The 22,200-nt window shown below is 39.3% G+C and overlaps 1 protein-coding gene across 1 annotated transcript in view; it reads left to right on the top strand.

The window, feature by feature from the left end:
• The window catches only part of PIGU (phosphatidylinositol glycan anchor biosynthesis class U), a 91,785-nt gene that overhangs the window by 37,131 nt on the left and 32,454 nt on the right, over positions 1-22,200 (top strand). Inside the window, exon 7 of the mRNA XM_061127109.1 lies at positions 4,660-4,757. Coding sequence (XP_060983092.1) covers positions 4,660-4,757 — 98 coding nt within the window. The remainder of the gene's footprint in view (positions 1-4,659; positions 4,758-22,200) is intronic.

Below are 22,200 nucleotides of genomic sequence, written 5' to 3'. Positions count from 1 at the left end.
AATGAAAGGGAATGATGTTTTTAGACATTGGAGAATGATCCAGTGTAGCAGAAGAACAGAGGATGTGTAGGAGATGGTAAGAGATGAAGCTCAGGAAATAAGACCCAGCTAGTGAAGGGTCTTTTTAAAAAGTAATTAATTAATTATTTGGCTGCGCCAGGACTTAGTTGCGGTGCACAGGATCTTCAATCTTCGTAGCTACATGTGGGATCTTTACTTGCAGCATGGAAACTCTTAGTTGGGGCATGTGGGATCTAGTTCTCTGACCAGGGATCGAACCCTGGCCCCCTGCTTTGGGAGTGTGGAGTCTTAGCCACTGGACTGCCAGGGAAGTTCTCAGTGAAGGGTCTTGTTTGCTGCTAGAATTTGGACATAATCTGATAGATGAAATAGAACCCTGAGAAGCCTTTTAAGAGGGGCTTGTCACAACCCTGAGAAGCCTTTTAAGAGGGGCTTGTCACAATCTAAACTGTCTTTTAGAAGTTTCCTTCCAGTACTTCTGTGGAGGATGGATTGGATGGGAGGGAGGTGGGGAGACCACTGAGAAGAAGAACCTGCTAAAAACTGGTGAGAGAAGTTGAGAGGGCGAATTGCAGTGATGGATATTCCAGAGGTGGGTCAGGGGGGCGTGGTGACTGGTGGAAGGATTGTGAGAGCAGGAGGGTTGAAGAAGAGCTGCAATGTCCAGAGAGCTGCTGATGCCACATACTGGTAGAGGGACTAGCAGAAGGAACAGATTTTTCCTTCCTAATTATTTCATTCAAGGAGAAAGACTGCTTCTTCCTGATCTTGGAAGCAAGTATTCTAAAACTCACAAATCCATTTTTTAGCTGGGAGCAGTTTCTTCTCTCTTGGGCCTTATAAATAGTTAGCTGCTCCAGACAAATAATTACTAATCTCGGGTGCTTAGGGCAGAAGGTGGCTTTGTTTCTTTCACTCCCTGGAGTCTCTTGCAGGAGAGAGGGGTGAAAGCCATGTATTTGTTTTCACCACATTTGTAAGAATGAATGGAGTTGAAACATTACCCCTCCTCTGTTAACAGACACATGGGCCTCTTCTCACTCCCACAGCCATTAATCTCTGTAGAAAACACTGTTAAATTTAAAAGTTCTTGGGACTTCCTTGGTGCTCCAGTGGTTAAAAATACACCTTCCAGTGCAGGGGACACAGGTTCTATCCCTGGTCAGGGAACTAAGATCCCACATGCCGAGGGGCAGCTAAGCCCATGCACCACAACTGCTGAGCTGATAATGCTCTGCAGCTAGAGAGAAGACTGTTTGCCGCAATGAAAGATACTGCATGCTGCAACTAAAACCTGACACAGCTAAATGTTTTTTTTCCCCCCCAAAAAAGGTTCATTCCAGCTTTCCCCCTCTCTTTGCTGGTTTCCCACAAAATACCATTCACCTTTTTGCACTGGTCAAGGAATTCTGAGTCCCCCCTAGCTGTTGGACTCCAGAATAGCAACTTGCCCACCACCACCATCTCCCTATCTTAGAATTGACCTGGTTCTGGTTCTAGCTGTGTGGGGGCCTCTGCTGGTAACATAGCTTGGCGGGGCACAATCTGTCCCTGCTCAGTCATATTTACAAGTATCGTGGATACAGGCCGTCACGCTGGCATTAGTCAACAATAGCCCATTCTATAGAGTTCTCTCCTTGGTCTTTTACTTCCAGCTTCCTCCTTTCTCTGCCTTCTTTCCACTTTCTTTCAACGAGGAATTGTTTTCAGCTGGTGAGTTTTGTTGGCTTGAAGTGTGGAGCGCCCAAAGTTATTTTCTCCATCACTCTCTGGTGAAGTAGTCGCTTTCATAACCCTCCCTCTTCCAAGGTGGCTCTTAGATGTTCCAAGTGTAGATCTTCCTTGATTTATAATGAAGTTATGTCCCAGTAAACCCATCACAGGGTGAACCTAAGTCAAAGCTACATTGAGTGCACCTCACCTGCTGAACATTATAGCTTAGTTTAACCTAGCCTACCTTAAATGTGCTCAGAACACCTACATGAGCCTACAGTTGGGTGGACAAAATCATCCAACACAAAGCCTATTTTATAATAAAGTGTTGAATATTCATGCAATTTATTGAATCTGTGCTGAAAGTGAAAAGCGGAATAGTTGAATGGATGCAAGTGTGTTGATTGTTTAACCTCGCGATTGAGTGGTTGACTGGGAGCTGCGGCTGCTGCTGCCCACCATCACTAGTCTGGGGGAAAAGAAAATTCAAAATTAGAAGTATGGATTCTGCTGAATGCTCATCACTTTTGTACCATAATTTAAAAAAAAAAAACGCAAGTCAAACCACTGTGCATAGACCACATTAGTGGGCAGAAAAGTCCTATGGAACAGCTCCTTCTGTTTATTTCTGGAGCTGAGTTGGGAGAGGGTAAAATTTTCTGGACTGAGTGGAGTGAATAGTTCCTTCTTTTATGAAACACCTTTGAGAGGATGTCTGTTTTTTTTTCAGTAAAAGTTGACCCCACACTAATAAGAGTGACTATGAACACTATTATTTGATGAAATATTATCATTATAGATACCAGCCTTGGACCATCAATTGATCTCTACTGATTTCTGGGCCACTCTGGAATCTCTGTGGTAAACTAGGTATCTATCTCTAGCTTTGATTTTAGGGTACTCCTTTATCTTAAACCATCTGAAAGGGCATAGCTACTTGGTTTTTAAAAATATTTATCAGTGTTTTCTTACATCCATCTAGTTTTTTTAAACTGAAGTATAATTGATTTACAATGTTGTAGTTTGCATCTGCTAATCTCAAACTCCTAACTTAACCCTCTGTCATCCCCTTTCCCTCTTTGGTAACAGTAAATTTATTTTCTATGTCTGTGAGTCTTTCTGTTTCATAAATAAGTTCATTTGTGTCATATTTTAGATTCCACATATAAATGATATCATATGGTGTTTGTCTTTCTAACTTCACTTAGTATGATAATCTCTTGGTCCATCCATGTTGCTGCAGATGGCATTATTTCATTCTTCTTTATGGCTGAGTAGTATTCCGTTGAGTGTATATACCACATCTTCTTTATTTTTTATCTGCTGGTGGACATTTAGGTTGTTTCCATGTCTTGTAAATAGTGCTGCCATTAATATTGGAGTGCATGTACCTTTTTGAACTAGAGTTTTCTCCAGATATACACCCAGACGTGGGATTTTTGGATTATATTGCAACTCTATTTTTTAGTTTTTTAAGGAACCTCCATACTGTTTTCCATAGTGGCTGCACCAACTTACATTTCCACCAACAGTGTAGGAGGGTTCCCTTTTTTCCACACCCTCTCCAGCAGTTATTATTTGTAGACTTTTTAATGATGGTCCTTCTGACCAGTGTGAGGTGGTATACCTCATTGTAGTTTTGATTTGCATTTCTCTAATAATTAGTGATGTTGAACATCTTTTCATGTGTTTGTTGGTCATTTGTATGTCTTCTTTGGAGAAATAAATATCTGTTTAAGTCTTCTGCTCATTTTTTGACTTGGGTTTTTTTGTTTTGTTATTAAATTGTGTGAGCTGTTTATATATTTTAGAAATTAATCCCTTGTCAGTTGTATCATTTAGAAATATTTTCTCCCAGTCCGTAGGTTGTCTTTTTGTTTTGTTTATGATTTCCTTTGCTGTACAAAAGCTTATAAATTTAATTAGGTCCTATTTGTTTATTTTTGCTTTCATTTCTATTGCCTTGGGAGACAAGATACCAGTTTTTTTCTGAAGGCAAAAACAAAGGATCCTTATAGGAAGTTTAGAAAATACAGAGAAGCAAAAATGAAAAATCACCATAATCCAACCACCCAGAGGAAAACACTGTGAAATTTGTGGCCTAGCCATTTAGGTTTTTTAAAAATATATTTATGTTTTGTTTTTTTTTTTAAAGAGGTTATAGCATGTATCTCTTATGATCTTCAATTAATAGAATGTTATAAGTATCTCTCCATGTCGTTGAAAATTCTTTATAACATCATATTTAGTAATTCCATAGTGGCCCATTTTATGTAGAGAATAGGGACATTATTAATAAAGATAAATAGATATTAATTTGAAAAAATAAAAAGCATATGACCAAAAGAGAGTACAAAAGGAAAGGATATTATAAAAATAGTGATGGAGTGTTGCAACAATCATAAGTATAGGTTACAGGGACTTCCCTGGTGATTCAGTGGTTAGGGCTCTGTGCTTCCACTGAGGGGGTCCAGGTTTGATCCCTGGTTGGGGAACAAAGGTCCTGCATGCTGCCCAATGCGAACCCCCAAAAAAGTATAGGTTTCACAGCTCTGAATCTCATAAGCAATAATTGTAAGCTTAATAAACTGTTTAGTTAAACAGGACATGGGTGTTAACAGACTAGATCTTTTTATTCATCTTTGGGCTGAAGTTTTGTGAAATCTTTCTGGGTCTGAAAATTTTACAAGAAATATACCAGTGGTGTTGCTAAAGGTAAGTGGTTTTGACTTTCTTGGTTTCCTTTCATTAGAAATTAAGCCGAGAAGTTCTCACTCTTATGAGTTTGCATACATCCTAGGCACCAGGAGACATTTGACAGATTATTTGACAGCAGTTATGGGAAGTTTCTTGTTGGGGGGACTGGCTGAATTGAATCCTAATTGATGTGCCTGGATTAGACCATGTATTTATTTCTTTTTACAGGTAGTGCCTTCCTCAGTGCTATCTTTCTTGCCTTAGCAACGTACCAGTCTCTGTACCCACTCACCTTGTTTGTCCCAGGACTCCTCTATCTCCTCCAGGTAAGCACTTGCTGGTCAGAAGCCAACACTCAGGTGACATTTAATACACAGCATGGTCCTTGCTTAGGGGAAAGAATGGCATGGCACAATAAAGGCTGTGGGACTGGGTCCTCAGTTCATATTTGCTTGCTCCTCCTTGAAAATACAAAGAAACTTGACTAACTTTAAACCAAGTGAACCCCTGGATAGCCATTCCCTTCTCCAGGGAATCTTCCTAACCCAGGGATCGAACCCAGGTCTCCTGCAGTGCAGGCAGATTTTTTTTTTTTTTTTTACTTTTCTTTTACTTTTCTTTTTTTTTTCTTTTTCATTTATTTTTATTAGTTGGAGGCTAATTACTTCACAACATTGCAGTGGGTTTTGTCATACATTGACATGAATCAGCCATGGAGTTACATGTGTTCCCCATTCTGATCCCCCCTCCCACCTCCCTCTCCACCCGATTCCTCTGGGTCTTCCCAGTGTACCAGGCCCGAGCATTTGTCTCATGCATACCACCTGGGCTGGTGATCTGTTTCCCTATAGATAATATACATGCTGTTCTCTCGAAACATCCCACCCTCGCCTTCTCCCACAGAGTCCAAAAGTCTGTTCTGTACATCTGTGTCTCTTTTTCTGTTTTGCGTATAGGGTTATCATTACCATCTTTCTAAATTCCATATATATGTGTTAGTATGCTGTAATGATCTTTATCTTTCTGGCTTACTTCACTCTGTATAATGGGCTCCAGTTTCATCCATCTCATTAGAACTGATTCAAATGAATTCTTTTTAATGGCTGAGTAATATTCCATGGTGTATATGTACCACAGCTTCTTTATCCATTCATCTGCTGATGGGCATCTAGGTTGCTTCCATGTCCTGGCTATTATAAACAGTGCTGCGATGAACATTGGGGTGCACGTGTCTCTTTCAGATCTGGTTTCCTCAGTGTATATGCCCAGAAGTGGTATTGCTGGGTCATATGGCAGTTCTATTTCCAGTTTTTTAAGAAATCTCCACATTGTTTTCCATAGTGGCTATACTAGTTTGCATTCCCACCAACAGTGTAAGAGGGTTCCCTTTTCTCCACACCCTCTCCAGCATTTATTGCTTGTAGACTTTTGGATAGCAGTCATCCTGACTGGCGTGTAATGGTACCTCATTGTGGTTTTGATTTGCATTTCTCTGATAATGAGTGATGTTGAGCATCTTTTCATGTGTTTCTTAGCTATATCTGTATGTCTTCTTTGGAGAAATTTCTGTTTAGTTCTTTGGCCCATTTTTTGATTGGGTCATTTATTTTTCTGGAATTGAGCTGCAGGAGTTGCTTGTATATTTTTGAGATTAATCCTTTGTCTGTTGCTTCATTTGCTATTATTTTCTCCCAATCTGAGGGCTGTCTTTTCACCTTACTTATAGTTTCCTTTGTAGTGCAAAAGCTTTTAAGTTTCATTAGGTCCCATTTGTTCATTTTTGCTTTTATTTCCAATATTCTGGGCGGTGGGTCATAGAGGATCCTGCTGTGATTCATGTCAGAGAGTGTTTTGCCTATGTTCTCCTCTAGGAGTTTTATAGTTTCTGGTCTTACATTTAGATCTTTAATCCATTTTGAGTTTATTTTTGTGTATGGTGTTAGAAAGTGTTCTAGTTTCAATCTTTTACAAGTGGTTGACCAGTTTTGCCAGCACCACTTGTTAAAGAGGTTGTCTTTTTTCCATTGTATGTCCTTGCCTCCTTTGTCAAAGATAAGGTGTCCATAGGTTCGTGGATTTATCTCTGGGCTTTCTATTCTGTTCCATTGATCTATATTTCTGTCTTTGTGCCAGTACCATACTGTCTTGATGACTGTGGCTTTGTAGTAGAGTCTGAAGTCAGGCAGGTTGATTCCTCCAGTTCCATTCTTCTTTCTCAAGATTACTTTGGCTATTCGAGGTTTTTTGTATTTCCATACAAATTGTGAAATTATTTGTTCTAGTTCTGTGAAAAATACCGTTGGTAGCCTGATAGGGATTGCATTGAATCTATAGATTGCTTTGGATAGAATAGCCATTTTGACAATATTGATTCTTCCAATCCATGAACACGGTATGTTTCTCCGTCTGTTTGTGTCCTCTTTGATTTCTTTCATCAGTGTTTTATAGTTTTCTATGTATAGGTCTTTTGTTTCTTTAGGTAGATATACTCCTAAGTATTTTATTCTTTTTGTTGCAATGGTGAATGATATTGTTTCCTTAATTTCTCTTTCTGTTTTTTCATTGTTAGTGTATAGGAATGCAAGGGATTTCTGTGTGTTAATTTTATATCCTGCTACTTTACTATATTCATTGATTAGCTCTAATAATTTTCTGGTAGAGTCTTTTGCAGGCAGATTCTTTATCTGAGTCACCAGGGAACCCCCAATGATCATTATGATCTAAATCATTGCAAATGTATCAGTGCATATCATTTTTATGTTTGTAATTGGGATTCTTGCATTCTTTTTTTCTTGCCTAATATTCACAGATCCTTCTCTGAGCCCATTTCTTTAACTGTATTTTGTATAACAACATTGCCTTAGTAAGGTTCTTGCATGAATTTAATGTTGTGGGTGTACCTGATGCAATGCCTGGACCATAGTGGGAGAGCAGTAGTTTAGTTGAAGAATGCAAACTGCTAATATTTACTGAGAACTTACTACATGTTGGTCACTATGCTGAACACTCTCCGGGCATCATCTCATTTCAACCACAGAAGAACTCTAACAGGTAGGTCTTATTATAAGCTGTATATTCATCTACTAGTAATGATATTAGACACATGCATTGCAGCTAGAATGTATGGCAGTTTAATCACTTGCCTGAGGTCACATGGCCAGCAAGTGACTGCTAAGATGTCAGCTTGGGCAGAGTCTGCTGTCTAAGCATCTGTCTTTTCTACTCAAATAAGAATATACACATCTCCTCATGAGCAAGTAGCTGCTTATAGGTCCTGCATGGTTCCAAATCCATTCTTAGAAGGAAACATTTCATGAAAGGGTATGGAGGGCAATGCCATGATTCAAACCAAGAAATGTCTGCTTTCAGAACCCTTGTTCTTAATTATAAAATTTCTGTTCAACTATTGCTGAAACTGAGTATGTACCTCTATTTATTGAAATAGGCCATGTGTGCTTGTCATTTTAAGTGACTTCATCATGTATCTTTTGGCTGATGTGTACAGTGGCACATGGCTAGCTTAGTCTTTCTCCTATTTGGGGAATTTGAGAGCTGCCCTAGTTGTCACTAATGTAAGTAGTATAGACATTTAATTTCCTTAAGGTGTGTTCTTCCAGCTAAATCTTTGGCACCAAAAGTGTGAGAAATTTTATAGTTTTTTTATGCAAGACAACAGTGCTCATCAGAAATCTGGAGCCAATCTGTGGGGCCACCATCAGCGTCTAAAGTGAACCACTTCCTCCCAGGCCACCAGCACTGGCTTTTCAAATTCGATTTATGATTGCTAGTTTAATAGCTATATCATCATACTGTGAAGTTATTTTGCTTTGACTTGCTTTCTAGATTCTTGTAGAAAGCAGACATCTTCCTACATAACAGTATGTTGGTATTTCCTTTCTTGCTTCATATTTACAGTTTATTCTTTAGAAAGTCTGAGCACCACGAAGAATGCATGCAACCAGAATTTCTGTACAACTATTTATCAAATTAATACTATAAAAATATATTTACTCAGACACATGAACTGACCAAAAAATTTTAAGTGGCTTGTTAGGCCAAATACTAAATACTATGTTATATAAAATAGCTCTTATTTAAAACTCAAGGAAATTCTGTTTTGACAACAATGGACAGTGCGGCTAAGTCATGAAATCTAGCTACTCAAGCAGTCACTTTGTTCAGCCCCTCCCTCCACCAATACGGACTGAGTCAGTATGCTAGGCACTCTGGGAGAGCCTGCAGATAAAAAGCCATTAATAAAGGTTGCCGAGCAGGAAGTCCTGTAGGAAGACAGCTCTGGTAGTAGCCTGGGTTGGATTGGAGTGAGGAGGAGCTGAAGTTGGGAAGGGTTTGGCCATCGTACTAGGATGAATCAGAGGGCTTGACTAGGGGTCCAGATCAGTGTCACAGGAAATGGAGAGATGAGGGACTAGATGCAGAATTCTAGGAGGTAGAAATGGCTGTGTGGCAGCTGTATATATATGGTGAACAGGACTGGAAAGAGTGAGATAAACTACAGGACCCATTTATGTAGAAATTATACATACTATATTTATGTGTTTTTATCTAAGTATATGAAGTGGCCTTGAAAGGGAGCAGGACCTTGTGAGGCACAGTAGTACATTTGGAAAATCAATCCAGTGACATCTGGGAAATAAACCCACTTGTTTAAATTAAATATGAGGGAGGGAACAGAAGAAATTATCTTTAGGTGTGAGTTTCACAGAGATCTGTAGGCTCCAAGGAGAGACCCTAGAACTAATGGGTGGGAACCATAAGCAGCCCAGGATAAGGCAGGTCCAGGACAGCCTGGGATGCCTCAAGTGAGTTGAGTTCCTGTGGATCAGTGTGTTTAGGCTACATACTGAATGGCCCCATAGTGGGGAGCTGTAGCAAAGCTGTAAGCATCATGTGGGTAGCTAGACCTCATGGTCTTAAAAATCCCTTTCATCCCCCTAATTGAATTGGACTTGATAACCACAGGAAAGTGATCCATCTGCTCTTGAGGTTATATTTTTCTAGAGTTTTTAAAGCCCTCTATAGACACATATATCCATCTAGGAGAGATTATGTCATTTATATGAGAGCACAGGCTCAACTGGTACATCTTAATGGATGGAGAGCAAAATAGTATTGAAGACTAATGGGGAACTTCCTTTGGTGGTCCAGTGGTTAGGACTTTACACTCCCAATGCAGGGGACCTGGGTTCAGTCCCTTGTCAGGGAACTAGATTCCACACACTGCAGCTAAGACCCACACAGACAAATAAATAAAAATAATATTAATTATTATTTATTTTTAATTGGAGGATAATTGCTTTGCAATGTTGTGTTGGTTTCTGCCATATATCGACATGAATCAGCCCTAGATGTACACATGTCTCCTCCCTCTTGAACCTCCCTCCCATCTCCCACCCCATCCCACTCCCTCTTGGTTGTCACAGAGCAAGGGTTTGAGCTCCCTGCATCATACAGCAAATTCCCACTGGCTGTTTTACATTTGGTAATGTATATGTTACCATATACGGGCTCTTGGTTCATCCACCTCACTAGAACTGACTCAAATCTATTCACTTTTATGGCTGGGTAATATATACCATTGTATATCTGTACCACAACTTCTTTATCCATTCATTTGATGATGGACATCTAGGTTGCTTTCATGTCCTGGCTATTGTAAATAGTACTACAATGAACATTGGGGTACATGTGTCTTTTAGAATGGTTTTCTCAGGGTATATGCCCAGTACTGGGATTGCTGGGTCATAGGATAGTTTTATTTCTAGTTTCTTTAAAGAACTCTCCATATTGTTGTCCATAGTGACTCTATCAATTTACATTCCCACCAGCAGTGCAAGAGGATTCCCTTTTCTCCACATCCTCTCCAGCATTTATTGTTTGTAGATGTTTTGATGATGACCATTCTGACCAACGTGAGGTCATGGTCATCATTGTTGTTTTGATTTGCATTACTCTAATAGTGAGCAGTGTTGAGCATTTTTTCATGTGTTTATTAGCCATCTGTACATCTTCTTTGGGGAAATGTCTGTTTAGGTCTTCTGCCCAGTTTTTGATTGAGTTGTTTGTTTTAATAATAATTTTTAAAACGTGACTAAATTTATTATATTCTGAGTATCAAGAGAATAATTACTGCAAGTAATTGTAAAACACTGAGTAAAAGCCTCCGTGTATAGTGATGCTCAGAAAAGGGGGGAAGAGAAAAAAATGCATGTGCCATCATTAAAGATGGCTCTTTTATGAAATTTTTACTCTGAAAAGCAATACTTAAAAGAAAAAAACTAAGCAGTTACCCTTTCTTTTTAAAATGAGCTATAATTCTTCCCTAGTTAATGAAGAAAAGTTCTTTACAGAAAACTGCCAGCTTATAACTGCAGAAGGAAGGCTAGAATGGGTAATCATCAGTGAAATGATTAAATCTAGCAAAGATCATCATTGGATGCTAAAATCATTAGATGAAAGATTTTTTGGAGCTTAGAGTATTTGCATTTTCTTGGTGCCAAAATAGTACCCCCTCCTACCTCTGAATTATTGGCTAAAAGCAAAGGGAAAATTGAATCTTTACAAAGGAGTGCTGTGGCAGTCACCACCTTAACCAGGTAGTCCAGCTCACTTATGGTGAAACGGCTTGACATGATGTGCTTCATGATGTGATCAATTCAGAGCACACAGTGTCAGCTCCACGGTATTTTTACCCAGACTGTTAACTTTCATTAAGCCTTTAAATATGACTTCTGATTTTTAGAAAGTATAAGATCAGAAGCACAAGTTAAATGATACTATCATTTAAACAAAGGAAGGAAATAATCAACCAACCAAAATATAGGACAATCAAAATATAGAGATATAGACAGCTGATCTGCATCTCTTCAAAAAGTCGATGTCATAAAAAAGAAAAAGTGAAGGAACTGTTCTAGATGAAAGAGACAGTAATTGACTGAAATGGGTGAGTCTTGATTGAACTCTGGTTTGGAAAAAACAGTTATAAAGGATGTTTGGAGGATATTCAGAATATTTTTGAAGATAGATTAGATATTAGATGATTATAGGAAATTGTTGACTTCTTGGATTGAGAAGAGTATTATAGTATATAGGAGCATGTCCTTATTTTTAGAAGCTATATGCAGGAATGTTTGGGGGAGAAATGTCATGTGTAGAAAATTCATACACACAGAAAAGTTTATATATAGCAGGGTATTAATATTTAATCTAGATGACAGCCATGTTGATTATTTTATTATTTTTTCAACTTTTCTGTGTAAGAATTTTATAATGCAAAGGAGAGACATTAGAATACAGGCTCTGAAATTGGCTTGGCTTGGCTTCTGATAAGCTCTGTGACCCTGGGAAGTGACTACTTAACTTCTGTGTATGTGTTTCGTCATCTGTAAAATGGGATAATACAGTAGTAGCTACTGCAAAGGGTTAATACATGTCTAGTATGTAGAACAGAGTATGACATGAGTTCAATAGATATTAGTTATGGCTATTAGTATTTAAATGTCCTTAGAAAGGACATGGTCACCAGTGTGGAGATATGTGAGGTGATGGGGGAAGAGAGGGCTTCCCTGGTAGCTCAGGAATCTGCCTGCAATGCGGATTTGATTCCTGGTTTGATTCCTGGGTCAGGAAGATACCCTGGGGAAGGGATAGGCTACCCACTCCAGTATTCTTGGGCTTCCCTGGTGGCTCAGACAGTAAAGAATCCACCTGCAATGAGGGAGACCTGGGTTTGATCCCTGGGTTGGGAGGATCCCCTGGAGGAGTGGGCAACCCACTCCAGTATTCTTGTCTGGAGAATCCCCCTGGACAGAGGAGCATGGCAGTCTGTGGGGTCACAAAGAGTCAGACATGACTGAGCGACTAAGCACAGCACAGGGAGAAGAGAAAATAATTCATTTTTTAGAGTCAAAGGAACTGTAAGCATTAGTTTGAAATTACCCCTTTGACACTGCAAATCTGCCTCCATCCTGCTGGTCGTATTTCTAGAGGGTACAAGAGGCAGGTGGCAGACATGCTCATGTCTGATCAGTGCCAGAGGCAAAGCTGTTTTTCTCTTTCCTACATGAGATGCAGAGAGGCTTCATGATCAAAGGCAGGGGATGCTGCAGCTGGCTCCCCATTGAATCACTTCGGAGAATGGTAGTTTGAGCCCATCTGGTCCCTTCCCCCAACTTTACTCTTCTCTGACCTTGGCTTAGGGCCTAGTTTCCAAATTAGAGAAAAGCTTAAAATGTTATGCTCTGATCGCATGCAGAAGAAAACAGCCCTGGAGCACCCAGGACCAAGAGGCTGCAGTGAAGGATGGGCCAAGTGCACAGGACCTCAAGGCTGAAGCTGTGAAGCCGACAGAGGGAGGTTCCTGGTGCAGTCAGGGAAGTTTCTATTCCCTTCCTTCCTTTTGCTTGGGCTTCCTTAGAGCGTTTGAGGTCCTTATTTTCTTTGAAAGGGTATAACAGAAACCAGGGGGAAATAACCTTCTGAGTGTTCTTATGGTTTTCGCTTTAATCTGATCTGACCCCTGGAGGCGGAAATGGCAGCCCCACTCCAGTATTCTTGCCTGAAAAATCCCATGGACAGAGGAGCCTGGCGGGCTACAGTTCATGGAGACTCAGAGCTGGACACGAATGAGTCACTGAGCATGCAGTCGTGCAATCTGACCTCTCTTGCCTTTGAACTGAAAAATTAACCCTGTGATTTCTATATTTCTGGAGCTTGGAGCAGGTCACATGGCACTGGCTTGTACTAAAGAAGCCAAAGCCAGCCAGGTCTTTCTTGATAATAGGGCACTTCCCCAGGCTTTCTGCAGGGCCTTGTTTAGAATTTTCACCTCTTACTCCTTTCCCAGCCAGTTTCTGTTCATTCTCCTGCTTCCAGGAGGGTGACCAAGGCAGAGGTGGCAGTGCTGTTAGCTTCCTTTCTTTTTGGAACAGGTGAAAATGAGGGTAAGGGGTTGATCATGCATTTGCAATAAACTTTTTGCCGGTTTTATTGCCTCTAATATACCTAATCATGTAAAATATATCTCCTGGGTCTCAGCCTGAGATTCCAAGAGCTTAGATATAAAGACTTTTGTTAGATTTCACTTCTCTTTGAGAGTTTTGTTTTTTCTGATAACTGACTTTTTCCTTTTTTCACCATGTCCTAGAAAGAAAATAGTTTCTGTATAGAAAATTGCCTTTCTCCCTAGTACTTTAGGGAGTTGATGGGGAGGGCAAAATTATACATTTCTCCCCTTCCTTATTATAGTTTGGCTTTTCCTGAAGCAATCTGAGAATTCTCTTACTTCTCTAAATATTTTTACATGTTAACAACGATGTGACTTCTGGGATATAGTGACACACTGGTTTAATTTTTCAGGTTGAAGGTACACTTAGCCCATGGACCACATCTGTCCCACAGATGTGTTTTATGTAACCTTAGTGTTTAATTATATTATTCATTGTCAGTATTTTTAAAATTCATGTTAAAAATGTATATTTCTGACTCCTTTTGAAAAATTGGAAGATCTGGCATTTAGTTTATCTCCTTAGTTTTCCACAGTCCATATGCTTCATCTCTATTACACTTCACTCATTTGTTACACACGTCTGGTTTCTCTAGGTATTTGAGTATGTGTGTTTATATTCACTGAAAGATCTAGAAACAATGACCAACCCAGTATCAGTGATTATCCTTGGCTCTCAGATTGTAATCTTACTATTTTTAGCCCCTGAAAGAAACTAGGGTTTCTTAGAGAAATGGTTGACTAGGTTGAGGGCAGGAAGTGTGCAGGATGATCCTGGAACATTGTGTTATCAGAAAACAAGGAAACTGCCAAAGACTCCTGTGGAATCTAAAAAAATAGTACAAATGGATGCATATGCAAAACAGAAACAGACCCACAGATAATAGAAGAGAAACTTGTGGTTGCTAAAGGGGAAGCGGGAAGTGGGGAGGGACAAATTAAGGGCATGAAATTAACAGATACGAACTACTGTATTTAAAATAGATAATCAACAAAGATATACTGTATAGCACAGGGAATTATACTTCATATCTTATAATAACCTATAATGGAATATAATCTGCGAAATACTGAATCACTATGATGTACACCTAAAACTAGCACAATATTGTAAATCAATGTACTTAAATTTAAAAATTTGATACAGCTGTTTTTTTAATGAGCAAGTATAAAGTATAAAAGAATGCACATGGAGATGGAAAGCTGTTAAGAAATGGAAGGAAGTGAGTACTATAAAAACCAGGAAAAGTGGTTACTTTGCAAGGAAGAGGGGATTCTGGTTGGGACAGGGCACAGAGAGAGACTTGGGGAGTGACATGAAGTCTCTGTCTCTCTCGACCTCATGAATGTTTGCTTGATAATCATTCATTCACTAAAACCATTTTACATTGGTTTTACATATTTTGTATTTTACTTTTACAGTGAAAGGTCTTAAAAACTTGATCAGAATGTTTAGATCACCACCCTTCCAACCCTTCCTACTTACGTACTTTTCACTTTAAGGTAGCATTTGTTACTGAGCAAAAAGATAGGTGGGTAAAAGAAATGCTCATTTGTTCACTGAGAAATTTGTAGTGTGGACCTCTAGGTTAAGTTTGGCTGGAGTATTTATAAATAACAAGCCATCAAAGGGTTGCCTGAGTTTCTTTTTTCAAAAATTTCAGGTATGCCTTGCTTTAATGTAACAGAAGTAGTTCTAAAAGATTGCTTAATCTTTAATCAAGGCAAGTTTTTATAAATAGACTCAGTAAATATTCCACATTATATTTTCAGAGCTCTGTTCCCTAAAGCAAACCTGATTCTAAGACCAAGTCTTAAAAATTATACCTAAAATTTAGTACACATAATCACAGATTTGCCAGAGGCAAGGAGGGGACCATTTCCTACTCTTAACAACAGTAGCGCTTTAGGTCCAATAAAGCACTGAAAACGTGGTAGCAAGCAAAAACTGGGAGGCTCTCATGGGATTCACCAAGTTAGAAAAGCTTCATATCTTGGGTATATGCTTCGGAGGTCTACAAAGAGAGCCACTTTGAACAGTCTACCTGATTCAGTTCTTCATGGCATTCTCACTTCCCAGCGTATTTCTTTTTAAATATCATTTAGCAGGTAGGAAAGGTTTTCGTTTGTTTTGTTTTTTTTCTTTCATGGGTTGTGGTTTCTTCCCTCCCTCCCTTTCTTCCTTTTAGGCTAGATGGCAGTACTTTTCAGGAAGAAGAGAAGATCAAAATTATCAAAGGCAGGTAGAAGTCTAGAAGGGAACTCAGAACCTAGGTGGCTTACTCTTTAAATGTGTCTATGTATGTCTCCTCTTTGTTGAATTATTTTCTATCCCCAGAAATGTACTGTTTTCTTAAAACTTTTTTCTTTTGGTGCAGCATTGTCAATAGAACCTTTTGTGATGATGGATATATCGTATATCTGTATATTGTCAGCATAGTAGTCAGGAGCCTCATGTGGCAATTGAACACCTGCAGTATGCTAGTGAGACTGAGAAACTGAATTTTTAATTTTAATTAATTTCCATTAATTTAAATTTAAATAATCACATGTGACTAGGGGACAGCACAGTTTTAAAGTAAGAGTAACCCAGTGGTTAGGACTCTGAGTTCCTGTTGCAGGGGACACAGGGATTTGATACCTGGCAGGGGTGGGGGACTAATACTCTGCATTAAAAGCTACGTATGTGCAAGCTTAGAGAGCAGCCATAGGGGTGATCCGTTTCCTTTCCTCTCATATTTGTTAACACTAATGTTATCTCTGTTCTCTTGACTGACTTCCCATTCTCCTTAAAGTCATTACCATGGAGTTATGTATGATGTCTTTATAACTTGTCTTAAAACACTTCCACATAGGCCATCTGACATTATACATATGCCAGTTAGTTTCAGCCTCAACTTTAGGGGCAGTGAGTTACTTTGAAGAAGCATCCATGCACTGTGGTACTCAACTAGCTTTGCATGAGAAAGGCCGTGCTCCACAAGTGGCTGCCATCTGTGCTTCGATAGCTTGAGCTTCACCTTTGCTGATTACGGCACAGTTAATGTCAGAAGCAGATTGGATTTTTGTTGGTGAGATTAGTTGAATATCAGAAGTAGGCACTCATAGGTGAAATCGAAGTATTCAAAAGAAGTGGAATGGACTAAAACATTTTAGATACTTCCTATATTTGCATGAGGAAGAAATAAGAATGTAGGAAAATCTGTAACTTCTTCTGTTGGAGATGGTGCCTGAGGCTTAGTTCCTAACTGATCCTGTGTCTAGCTTTCTCTTAGGAGATTTCTGGTTACCTAATGCGACCCTTGAAGTACTCCTTTCCCGATTTGGAACCATTTTGTTGTTCCATGTCCAGTTCTAACTGTTGCTTCCTGACCTGCATACAGGTTTCTTAAGAGGCAGGTCAGGTGGTCTGGTATTCCCATTTCTTTCAGAATTTTCCACAGTTTATTGTGATCCACACAGTCAAAGGCTTTGGCGTAGTCAATAAAGCAGAAATAGATGTTTTTCTGGAACTCTCTTGCTTTTTCGATGATCCAGTGAATGTTGGCAATTTGATCTCTGGTTCCTCTGCCTTTTCTAAAACCAGCTTGAACATCTGGAAGTTCATGGTTCACGTATTGCTGAAGCCTGGCTTGGAGAATTTTGAGCATTACTTTACTAGCGTGTGAGATGAGTGCAACTGTGCGGTAGTTTGAGCATTCTTTGGGATTGCCTTTCTTAGGGATTGGAATGAAAACGGACCTTTTTCAGTCCTGTGGCCACTGCTGAGTTTTCCAAATTTGCTGGCATATTGAGTGCAGCACTTTCACAGCATCATCTTTCAGGATTTGAAATAGCTCAACTGGAATTCCATTACATCCACTAGCTTTGTTCGTAGTAATGCTTTCTAAGCTGGAAGAGGCACAAGCTGGAATCAGGATTGCCAGGAGAAATATCAATAACCTCAGATATGCAGATGACACCACCCTTATGGCAGAAAGTGAAGGTGAACTAAAAAGCCTCTTGATGAAAGTGAAAGAGGAGAGTGAAAAAGCTGGCTTAAAGCTTAACATTCAGAAAACTAAGATCATGGCATCTGGTCCCATCACTTCGTGGGAAATAGATGGGGAGACAGTGGAAACAGTGTCAGACTTTATTTTTTTGGGCTCCAAAATCACTGCAGATAGTGACTGCAGCCATGAAATTAAAAGGCGCTTACTCCTTGGAAGGAAAGTTATGACCAACCTAGACAGCATATTGAAAAGCAGAGACATTACTTTGTCAACAAAGGTCCATTTGGTCAAGGCTGTGGTTTTTCCAGTGGTTGTGTATGGATGTGAGAGTTGGACTATAAAGAAAGCTGAGCGCCGAAAAATTGATGCTTTTGAACTATGGTGTTGGAGAAGACTCTTGAGAGTCCCTTGGACTGCAAGGAGATCCAACCAGTCCATCCTAAAGGAGATCAGTCCTGGGTGTTCACTGGAAGAACTGATGCTGAAGCTGAAACTCCAGTACTTTGGCCACCTCATGCGAAGAGTTGACTCATTGGAAGAAGCCCTGATGCTGGGAGGGACTGGGGGCAGGAGAAGGGGACGACAGAAGATGAGTTGGTTGGATGGCATCACCAGCTCGATGGACATGGGTTTGAGTAAACTCCGGGAGTTGGTGATGGACAAGGAGGCCTGGCATGCTGTGATTCATGGGGTCCCAAAGAGTCAGACACGACTGAGCGACTGAACTGAACTGAACTGACTGAATGCGACCCTAAGGGCACCAGAACCTTGTCTCTGGGATATTGTCACTTCTGCCTTGAGTGAACCTTCCTTGCAAATGGTGATTGGAACAACTGATAGGGGAAAGAGCTGGGACTTGATTAGCCTTCTACAGTAGTTTGTGTGAACTGTTGTGTGCTTGCTTGCTAATGGATATTTGTTTAATAAATGTTGCTAAGTGTGCCAGAATCTAGGCTGAAACTTGCTTTCTTTGTGGTGAGATCCTAGAGGAGGAGCTAACCCTTACACACCTGAAACTTTTCAAGGCAGCTGTCAAGAACCTATGAGTAATAACCAAAATGGCCACTGAATTGCATGCTTGAAGTAGTTAAATGTGTAGCACCATATGTTTAAGGTATACAGTACAGAGATTGAATTGCATACATCATGAAATGATTACCATAATATGTTCAGTAAACACCATCATCTCATACAGATACAAAAGAAAAAAAATTTTTTCCCTTGCGATGAGAACTTTTAGGATTTACTCCCTTAACAACTTATACAACATCCAGCAGTGTTAATTATATTTATCATGTTGTACATTACATCCCTAGGACTTATTTATCTTATCTTATAACTGGAAGTTTGTACCTTTTGATTATCTTCATCCAGTTCTCCCTTCCCTATTCCCCACTCTGGTGACCACAAATCTGATCTCTTTTGCTATGAGTTTGTTTTTTTTGTTTGTTTTTGAAGTACAGTTGACATACAACACTATGTTAGTCTCTGGCCCACAGCATAGTGACTCGATATTTCTATACATTACAAAATGATTACCATGGCTGTTTGTATGTTAGTTGTATACCCTGTTAACTTCACTGAATTATCTTATTGTTTGTTATTTTTATCATGACTAGTTGTTGCATGTATCTAGATACTGATCTTAGTTATTTAAGCTGTTTGTGATACACTATCAATAGCTTTCCTTATCTTAACTAACCTTAAAGTTTTGTAACAAACCCAGCCTAGTCATAATACAACGTTATGGTAATCGTTTTCATGTGTTGCTGAATTAGACAGTATTTCACTTAGCATTTTTGCTTTTGTGTTGGTAGTTGATTTTAGTAGCAAGGTTATATTTGCTGTGAAAGTGTTAATGTAAGATTACACCTGCTTCTTGAATGTTGGTAGAATTTTCCTGTAAAACTGGCTTGACCTGCTCTTTTTTTTCTAATGGGAAACAATTTCATTGCTAATTCATTTTCTTAAATGGTTATAGGACCATTCAAATATTAAATTTCTTCTTGAATTGTTTTTTTTTTCCCCCAATTTTTTATTTCATGCTTTTAGGAAGTTTGTAAGGCAGTGTAATAAAGACCCTTTATTTTTTAATTCTCTAGTTACCATTTGTATAACTCTTTGTAGATGTATAGATTTCCTTTCCTTTTGTTTTTTTCCCCTGATCTGTTTGCAGGGAAGTTACAAACAAGAAATATCAGTCCTAAATACTCAGTCAATAACTAACTCTTAAGAACTAGAGCATTCTTCTATGTAATTATAGTACTATTAGCACACCCAAGATTAGCTTTCAAAGACTAATATTATCTAATGTATACATTCAAATGCCCTAGTTTATTCATGACTTACAGCATTTTGGGGAAGTGGGGTTCAAGATCTAGTCAAGGGTCATTGTCATTTCCTTTATCTCTACCTTTTTTTTTTTTTTTAAATAACACCAGCATTAAAAAAAAAAAAAATAACACCAGCATTTTAAGTGAACCATTTGAATTACTTATATTTCCATAGACTGTGTCTATTTTGCCTGTTTTTAAATACATTGGCATATTTCTAAGAGCTGACTTTTGGCTTCTTGAGTCCTTAGATATTTCCACTTTGGTTTCAGACAAATGCAGGAAAGTGGATATCACAATATATCAAGTTACATGAATTTTTTGGTTTTCCAGTATATAATAAAAGTTATGTTTATGCTATCTGTAGTCTATTAAAAGTACAATAGCATTATATCTAAAAACATGTACATACCTTAATTTAAAAATATTTCATTGAGATTTCCCTGGCAGTCCAGTGGTTAAGATTGCATGCTTCCATTGCAGAGGGCCCAAGTTTGATCCCTGGTCAGGAAACTAAGATCCCACAGGCTGCGGCATGGGCCAAAAAAAGAAATCTTTATTGCTAAAATATGCAAACCATCATCTGAGCCTTCAGTGAATCAGTCTTTTTCCTGTGTAAGGTGTTGATGGCTGCAGACTGATCAGGGTTATAGTTGCTGAAGCTGGAGGTGAATTGACAGTTTCTTAAAACGAGACAACGAATGAAGTTTGCCAGCAAACACCAGTTAACCAGGACTTTCAGAAGCAATTACTCTGTAGCATGCAATGTTGTTTGATAACGTTTTATCCACAGTAGAACTTCTTTCAAAATAGGAGTCAGTTCTCTCAAACCTTGCTACTGCTTTATCAACTAAGTTTATATAGCATTCTAAGTCTTTATTGTCATTTTAGTACGCTTCACGGCATCTTCACCAGGAGTAGATTCAGTCTCAAGAAACCACTTTCTTTGCTCATCCATGAGAAACAACTCCTCATCTGATCAAGTTTTATCATGAGATTGCAGCAGTTCAGTCCCATCTTCAGGCTCCACTTCTAGTTGTCTTGCTGTTTCTACCACCTCTGCAGTTACTTTCTCTACTGAAGACCTGAAGGCCTCTAAGTCCTCTATGAGGGTTGGAGTCAGCTTCTTCCAGACTTCTATCAGTTTTGATATTTTGACCTCCCCATGAATCTTGAATATTCTTACTGATCTAGAATCCTTTCCAGGTGGTTTTCAATTCACTTTGCCCAGATCCAAAAGAGAAGTCACTATCTGTGGCAGCTATAGACTTCCAAATTTTTTTTTTTTTAAGTAATTTTATTTACTTATTTTGATTTTTGGCTTTGCTGGGTCTTCATTGCTTTGTGGATTTTTCTCTAGTTGCAGCTAGCAGATCTCTCTCTAATTGTGGTGTTCAGGCTTCTTTTTTGCGGTGACTTATCTTCTCCTCTCTTCACCTAGAGCCTGCAGAGCACAGGCTCTAGGTGCATAGGCTTCAGTAGTTGCAGCTCCTGGGCTCTAGAGTACAGGCTCAGTGGTTGTGGCACATGGGATTAGTTGTTTCATGGCATGTGGCATCTTCCTGTACCAGGGATTGAACCCATGTGTCTCCTGCATTGGCAGGCAGATTCTTTGCCACTGAGTCACCAGGGAAGCCCCCGAAATGTATTTCTTATATAATAAGATTTGAAAGTTGAAATGACTCCTTGATCCATGGGATGCAAAATGGATATGTGGTGAAAGTGAAAGTCACTCAGTCATGTCCAGCTCTTTGCAACCCCATGGACTATACGGTCCAAGGAATTCTCCAGGACAGAATACAGGAGTGGGTAGCCATTCCCTTCTCCAGGGGATCTTCCCAACCCAGGTCTCCTGCATTGCAGGCAGATTCTTTACCAGCTGAGCCACCAGGGAAGCCCAAGGATCATGGAGTGAGTAGCCTATCCCTTCTCCAGTGGATCTTCCTGACCCAGGAATCGAACCGGGATCTCCTGCATTGCAAGTGGATTCTTTACCAACTACCAGGAAAGCCCCATGCATGTGTGTTAAGCAGGCTTGAAAAGAACATTAATCTCATTGTTCATCTCTATCAGAGCTGTTGGATGACCAGGTGCATTGTCAATGAGCAGTAATGTTTTGAAAGGAAACCTTTTTTTTTTTTTCCTGAGCAGTAGGTCTCAACAATAGACTTAAAATATTCAGTAAACCGTATTGTAAAGAGATGTGCTGTCATCCAGTCTTTGTGTTTCCATTTGTAGAAAGAGTGTTTGCAAAGTCAATTTAGAATCATTTTTAAGGGCCCTAGGATTTGAGGAATGGTAGATGAACATTGGCTTCAACTTAAGTCACCAGCTGCATTAGCCCCTAATAAGAGAACTGGCCTGATCTTTGAAGCTTTGGAGCTAGGCATTGACTTCTCCTCTCTAACTGTGAATGTCC

This window comes from Dama dama, chromosome 23, assembly GCF_033118175.1.
Source record: "Dama dama isolate Ldn47 chromosome 23, ASM3311817v1, whole genome shotgun sequence".
Lineage (NCBI taxonomy): Eukaryota > Metazoa > Chordata > Mammalia > Artiodactyla > Cervidae > Dama > Dama dama.
This window is presented reverse-complemented; position numbering and strand designations above follow the sequence as displayed.